This window comes from Limanda limanda, chromosome 6, assembly GCF_963576545.1.
Source record: "Limanda limanda chromosome 6, fLimLim1.1, whole genome shotgun sequence".
Lineage (NCBI taxonomy): Eukaryota > Metazoa > Chordata > Actinopteri > Pleuronectiformes > Pleuronectidae > Limanda > Limanda limanda.
The window spans coordinates 11,026,852-11,035,049 of NC_083641.1; the positions used below are offsets into that span (position 1 = coordinate 11,026,852).

General features: G+C 39.5%; 1 protein-coding gene across 1 annotated transcript in view; it reads left to right on the top strand.

Moving 5' to 3' along the window:
- The window catches only part of LOC133003817 (cGMP-inhibited 3',5'-cyclic phosphodiesterase 3A-like), a 51,149-nt gene extending 44,450 nt beyond the window's left edge, over positions 1–6,699 (top strand). The window contains exon 15 of the mRNA XM_061073632.1: positions 1,000–6,699. Coding sequence (XP_060929615.1) covers positions 1,000–1,310 — 311 coding nt within the window. The 3' untranslated portion in view covers positions 1,311–6,699. The remainder of the gene's footprint in view (positions 1–999) is intronic.
- Positions 6,700–8,198: the final 1,499 nt, after the last annotated feature.

The window sequence follows — 8,198 nt, forward strand, 5'->3', positions numbered from 1 at the left end:
TAAAGCGTCTTACAGACAGTCTCTGATGATTGTTATTAGATAGTATGGGTTTTATCTATATTTTTGGTAGGTATATTTTCCACTGGAGTCACAATATACAGCTGCATTAAATTTGGAAAAGCTACCGCCAGAGATTGCATTGATCGTTATGTTGCTCAGATACCGAGGGGCCTATTTAAAGATGACGTTTATCAATTCATTTTTTATCATTTTCTTCCTGAGAGTTGAATGAGATGAATGATTCCACTCTCATATCAATCTGTGGTACACAAAGTATCTGTATATGAAGATTAAAGGCGTGGCTCCACATCCTCCCTCTATCCAGAAACGAGGCCAAAATATCCAAGATAAGCTGCCGTCTTGCATGCACTGTTGACATCATTTGGAGCCAGCGAAGTTTACGCAGTTGGGGGCGGGCAATACGGAAAAAAATCTTAGCTCGATAAAAAAAAATTCCCATCAGGCGATATCTATCACGAAATTAATAAAATTACTTTTTTGCAAACCTGCTTCAAGTGGTAAAACAGATTAGCGCTATTACCTTTCTTTGTGGGAACATGCTTTTCAATACTATTCGCAGTTCTACTCTGCTTCTTGTCAGACTTAATGGCCAAAATACTTGATACTTTGGCTTCACTCTGCCCTCATGTCTTCCATCTTTATATACAGTCCACACATTGTGGAGCTGTAACTACAAGACAGTAAGTTTAGCACAAAGACTGAAAACTGAGTGGAAACAGTTCCTTAATGCAAAAACAGCAACCTCCAATTCTTACAATATCTCAGCCGTCATGTCACTGGCCCAGCCAAGGAATAGCATATAACCTACGCCACCACATTTTTTTACTTTTTTACGTTTTTGCGTACTTTATAGACTTGCTATTTCCTGTCTGCGAAATAAGTTAATGTACAGACACAAGAGTGGTATCATTTTATCGAACTGTAATAAAGCAAACAAGGTCGTTCTTTGTATAATGCTGTTGGTTTTGTGTCTTACAGATCAACAAGAAAACAAAAAGATGAAGAGGAGGAAAGTGTTTTGCCAGATCACACAGCATCTTTTGGAAAACCACGAAATGTGGAAGAAGGTGATTTCTGCAGAGGCCCAGGAGGAGGCGCAGAAAGAGGACCCGAACCGCTGCCCCGCCGTTCCAATCACAGCCATTCATGAGGAAGAGGAAGAGCAAGCAAGCAAAGAGGAGGAGTCGACCGACGGCCTTGATGAAAGGGAAGAGGTGCCTGCTTTGGACGAAGAGGAAATCCTCCAGCAATCAAAGACTTCAGGGGGAAAAGAGGACGAACCGGAGTGATATGACAGACTTGGACCTCCTCTTAAACCAGGAATCTGAACATTGTCTAAAAAAAAATTGTTTCTTACGTAACTAAACTCTTGATATGGTAGCCAGCACATCACTTTGACACAACACTGTAGAAGATGTTTTGGGTAATATGTGCCTAACCAACACAGGGTTCAAGGATATATGACTGAGAGGCAAATAAGTTGAAAAGGAAAAAAAGAGAATGATTGGGACTATATTCACATTTGTTGTCGTGTTTGTTTTAGTCTGGATCTGGTGCCCTGCCCTCGCCCAGGCTGCCCATCCTGCACTATGAGCCAACCATGCTGATTCACTCCTTCACTCCACCAGTTAGTAAAACACTGTCACCAACCCGCAACCCCTCCCACTCCCCAATCCCACCCTTCTTGTTGCTCTTCTGCTATCAGCACACTGTGTAGCCCATGTCTAATGCCATCTAGATGAGGATGTGCAACAAGCCCCTTCTCCTTGAGGACAATGGGATGAAAGCCAGGGGAAAAAAGCTTCAGAGGTAGACGGGGAAAAAGAAGAGGCGGCTGTAGTGCATTGTGTATGCAGACATACACCCACACGAGTTCCACAGACACACACAATGCTGCACTAGAAACACAATCCACTCACAGAACCGATGGGAAGCTTAACAAAGAACCCTATTGCTATAAAAGCTTTATTTTCGCTCAAGGAAAAACATTGAAAACAATGTTTTGTTCATGTCCAACAATGTTTGTTCTCAGTTGCATGTTTTCTCTCTGTCTTTTGTTAATCAAAGTCGCTCCAGTACACCTACATGTTTCCAGGACACACAACTCAGGAAGGAAGAGACCTGTAGAGAAAAACTAAAGGGGGACTTGTAGCGTCCTTCTCATTAACTTGTGACTGCTTCAAGATTTTCTTTCTGTGCAGTTTGAGATGCAATTCATTTTACCGATGTCCCCAAATACATTGTTTCCTTTGTGCAAAACGAAAGAACCGCAATTTATGACCAGATTACACTGTAAAAAATGTATTTCATATTTTCCACAAACTATATCACAGCAGTTTATGCTGTTAATCACATTCAAATATACAAGAAATAATTGTAGGTATAGTAGGGTAATGAGTTTTGTTGTTTTATGTCACTTTACAGGTCTTCTTAATATTTAAACTAATGTCAGAACTGCTGGGCAAGAATTCTTTATAATTTCTAACCTGGTATTTAGGCCAAATGCTTCAGAAAGTGAGTAATCCAGTAAGCCATAGTGGGCCAGGCCAGCGCTGACTCACAGCTCAAAATTACTCGAGAGGATTTACATCAAGACAAAAAAACTCAACATCTAGCGATCACACCAGGGACGACGTTTGTCAACATGTTGACACTTACAACCCATAACTTGTCAGTGTTTATTACTCAGCAGTTATTGCTACGTGAACTCACTACTCATGAATTGGACGACACTGATCTTGGAACTTGGCCTTCTGTTTGAACATAACTACACACCTAAAAGTGTCATCACGTGTCTTGCATAGTTGTGACACTTTTTCAGAATCTGTCCACAGGGAGACCGACATAGAAATACGTGCCAAAGTGCTCAAAACCAACTCTGTGGTAGCTCCTGCTACTTATCGGTCTCCAGGACCACATTTTGCCATGATGACACACCCACAGGCACATATATACCGTTTGCAGACATGATCTCTGGAAAATTTCCAGACAATTGGGTCTGAAAATTCTCCAGAGTTTGCCCTCTACATATTAAGAACAAGGAAACAGGTAATTCAGCAACATTCCGGCGAGGAGTGGCACCGGAGTAGAGCAATCAAATCCAAATGATTCAATCTTTCAGTGGTAAGTTGCACAAAAAGTCATATGAAAAAAGTCATGAAAAGAGTAAGGTAACAAAGGCAGAAACAGAGAAGTAAGAATTTCACAATTGACAATGACGTCTGCACTGTACACCTCTGGACGGTTTCTCTACCTCAGTGATGAAACAGCTTAACAGGTGGTGTCACTCTCTGCTATGATGTGTTCAGATATTCTGGTTGGTGGTGATGGAGGAAAAGTGTAAACCAGGAGAGCAGCCTGGCTAATGAGGCTTAGTAACGAAAGAGGAGGAGGAGGAGAGGAAGAAGAAGCCTTTTAGCTTGATCTGTAGCTGCTTATGAGAGGTCAGAGGGGTCTTAGATCTTTTCAGCAGATTCCTCTAGGTGCAACTCTTTGAAGACGTGCCAGTTTAGTCGGATTCAGTATCATGTGATGATCTATGTTTCCAAGTTGGAGAAAATGTTTTACAGGGACCTGCAGTGCTGTATATTTGATTTGACATCGTTGAGCAACAGTGGCACTTTATGGATGTAGATCCAAAGATTTCCGGATTCTTTGTATCAAAACCACAAAGCGAACAAAGACACGTGTTAATACATTTGAAAGAGTTTCTTGGACAGCGTGTACTAGAGAGGCTGCCAAAGTCCCACAGAAGAGCTGAGGTGGATAAGTAAAGCAGAAAGAGTGCGGTTGTATCCGCAGGAGTACTAGTTGTCAGAGGCATTTAAGTAGAGGTTATCAGTCAAAAAGTAAAAGCAGACTAAGCAATCTATTAAGCAGGTGTTTGCAGACACTGTTCATACTGGCTGAACTGTTCATGCTGTGACCCAATTTCTAAACTCAATTAGAGTTTTGCTAACGTTAATACTGTCTAAATCCTCAGCTGTATCCATTGCACTGTTATCAAAATGCCCATTGTGCAAAGGAGGGTTAAACTGTGCAGCATAATGCCCTTGACTGCTTATTCCCTGGAAGGGTGCAGTGGTTCAGCTTATTTTTACTGCTATGAAAAGGAAAAACCTGTGCTGACCAAAGCCTGAGCTTATCGTTCATGTTTCTGTTTCGTGTGGAGAGCTCTTAATAGGTGTTGAGAGTCGGTTTATTGGTTCATTTTAATTTACGGGCGCCATTGCAGACAACAAAGGAAACTAATCCAGCATAGTCCACAATTAAAAGTAAAAGGAGCTCCAGTGTTGATGTGAATCAGACAGCAAGGCCTGGTTTAAAGTTGCTTGGCAACAAACGAAAAGGAAACCCAAAGTGATGTCTGACCCCTGAAACAATGCGTATCTTACCTGCCCACACAAATGTGTATTTGTTGCCAATGCAATAAGTCACACTTCGATCTGCGACTCCACTCCTTGACCTGATGTCTTCCAGTAGCTTCCCCTTGCTTTGGCCTGTCATAACAAGTGCACATATAGTAGTAAACATCAGCCGAGACGCGACAGAAACACATGGCTCCGGGGCATGAGGACATTTTTCTTGAGCATTTTTGAAGCTATTTAAAGCGACACAGCTTTTAAACTTCAGTTACTCTCAAAATAACCAAGACTGTAACAAATCTCTCTAAACCTCTTGCCTCCAAAAGGCATCTGAGCTGACCTGAGGGAGCTTGAGCTCCATGCACTGTAAATACAGTATATCGTTACCTCACTCAGTGTGCATACTTATGCAATGGATTTTGTTTCTCACGTCTAACACATGTACTGTCACATGCTCCACCTCTTTGTTTGGACATTTGTTCTCAGACTCCCCTCAGCTCTCTTGCATGAGTTCTGTGATCAGAGAAAATAAAGCTCAAAGGGGATCAAGATCGTAAGAAAAAATGCTTCCTTCCTCTGATCTCTACTCATAGCCCTGCCTCAATACGTTTCTACACTACAGTGCAGCAGTCAAAGAGACTTAATCAAAGCTGTGATAGAATTTTGAAGTGGCTTTTTTTGTCATAATCGATTGGAAATATTGGAGGTTGCGTGTGCAGTTATTTAGAGAGATTGGAGTAAGTTGTAGTGGAGTGGTAAACTGATACCTTCAATCCATAAGGAACAGGTCTCAGGTTATTAGCATTGCAGTGTTTTGCAGTTCTGGGCTTCATAAAGACATATACTGTAGGTTTAAAATAATTGCTGGCCATTTTTAAATGCAGGCTGATCAGCTTTAGATGTTAAATCCATCCATTGGTTTCTTAGGATTTCTGTACAATATGGAAAGTTATTTGCATTCCCACAAAAGTTTTGTTGGTTCAGTCAGCAAAATGATGCAGACTTGATGGATCACACGATTTTAAAAAGTTGCCTGCATTGTCTGCACACGTGGTTAGATGTGTAAAAGTAAACAGCAACTGATTTGTAATAAATTAATTAAATAAATTCAAATATTTTAGATTAGATCTAAACTCAAAATTGCATAGAAGCTCATATCATTTGTTGGATTTTTGGTATTTGTCGCCACAAGTACACTGGCTTATGTTTTTTTTTTTACGAATCATAAGCAACTTTCTCTTGTTTTATGAAACCTGGCCTGAAAGTCTAGCCTTTACAACTTCCGCTCTGATTAAAGCCAGTATCAGAACTCTCTAGTAAAGATCGAGAAGAAGGGGATTGCTGCACACTGGATTAACTTGTGCAAACCAAAGAAACTTTTTGAACTCTGTGGTTTTTTTGTGATTTGCACAAAACGAGCCCTAATAAAAGGAGCATGTTTCATGCAACTTTTTTTTTTTTTTTCAGTGTCATCCAGAACCTGGTGAGTGTATATGAATACACTTTGTTCTCGTGCAAAGACAAAGCAACACAAGATTCATGTTAAGGTTCATCTAACGGACCGGAGCTCATGGGTTGTCCACGTCTTGACTGTGTGTTGTTTTAATGCCGTGTCAATAGGCGGCAGTAGCTCTACAATGGGACTGACCAAACGTTCCATTCTCAGACTGAAGCCCTTGTACTTTCTTTTTGATGGTTTGAACCCAAAACATTTATTTTTTGTATTGTTTGTTGTTCCATCCTTTTGAAAAGGGAGCTATGCGTCTGTGCCATAACATTTCCACGTATATGTATGTACCTATACATTGTTTGAATGAGATATTCATCAGCTTTTCTTGTTCGTCACAAAGGAAACCAAAACAAAAAAATGTTCACCACCTTTAAGGCTGAGACAAATAAGGCTGGTATGTTTTTATCTACTATAGCAGGCTCTTCACACACTCAATTATTTTCTTCTCTCCAATATCTTGCACTTAACACATGTAGCAATACTTACAGGATGGGGAAATTGTGTGTTTCACCAGTATTTGTTTAAGTGGAATATATGACATTTTATTTCTAGATATTGTTTGACTTTGTATAAAAAACAATATATGCTGTACAGATTCAAAAAAGTATATTATAACAAAACTTTTAGAAAATATTTATTTTTACCGTTTTGTAATTTAGACACAAAACTGTAGCTCCTCTATTGCCAGACTTACTGGAAGTGCCTCTCGACAATGTATTACAACGTAACTATACAATATATTGGGATTATTAGAACCTGTCACTAGCAGAGCAGTGTTGATGTTGTAATGTGAATATTGTTGAATAATAAGATTTATAAATGCTCCACGTGTGCGTCTACTTCTTCAAATATCTCTCCACATTGGAGGATTGCCAGATAGATTTTACTACCAATTTGAAACAAAATTCAAAATTATTAGTTCATAGTGTAATTACACATCACCGTTTGATTTCATACGAGTTCAATTCATAGACTGTGTATAAAGATGGATGACATGTCTCCACTTCCTTCCACTATCCAGAAATGCATCAAACATTGCCATTTTCTGCATTTATTACAAAAGTCTGTAAATCAATTTTTGGTTGTGACGCGTTAGCCAAAGAAGCTCAAATTTAGAAATTTGGCAATATTTCAATTTCAATATTTCACAATATTTACCACAAGTAAAATAGTATAGTGAACCACATGCGACACACCAGTTTCAAGCTATTATGACGTAATTGTTGTATATTTTTTTAGATTCACTAATATTCTTTTGCCGTTCTGACTGTCATACTAGTTAATAAAATAAGGTCCATGGCATTTATTCTCTGTATATATTTGTGTTTCAAAGGATATGGTCGATTAGCAAACACCAGGTATTGGAATCAGTATCCCATCCACTAACATAGTGGAGGTAGGGTTTATGACCTATACTGCAGTCGAGCCACTAGAGGGCAATCAAGGCGCTTTGGCTTCACTTTATGGGAGCAGTCATATTGTCCATCCCTTTTAAATCTCTATGGCACCAAATGTTCCAATCACACTGATGCATATTTTCAGCTGGTAATGAGTTGCATGTACTCGCTATACCTGCTTTCTTTAAGTATCTCTTCCAGTCTCATGGGTAAACTTGAAAAATAAAGCCGATCCTAAGATACAGCACAGCTCTATGCCATTAGTCTTATTAACTGTAGCTCGGACCATATGTGCTGATGGCTTTGTATTAATATAATAATACTATTCCATGTATTTTCTGCCTGCATGAATCCTGTAGTTACAATTAACCTTCACACAAGACTTGTTGCCAAGGGAAATTAAGTAACACAATTCTACACACTGTTAAGAGAGGGTTGGGTGCCAACAAAAACAGACCACGTACCACTTTTTACTCACAGTCACGGAAGGAGCAGACATATGAATAAACATTGAGAATTTATCATCTCATCCAGAAAAATAGCGTTTGAGTGGAAGGTCAAAGGAAAACCACAACATAGATAGAATCTGTAAACCTCCCACAGACAGAGCCAGCTCTGAACCTGCTGCTGCCACCACTGAGCCTTTGTGACTTTAAGAGCAAATGTGTTTTTACAGGTTCAGTTAGGAAAGGAAGATGGGCGCCAAAACTGTACGTCTTATTTTAGGTGGCAACTGATAAATAAATGACTTTTTATTACAGGATTAGACTTAGAAACAGATTGTGTTGATCTACAATTACATTTTCTTTGGTTCCTTGTTACGCACCATACGCTACACGTTTGCATCATAGGTTCTATATTAACATGACATGAAAGCTCTCGAAAAGTGAAGCCATAGTGTCTCAA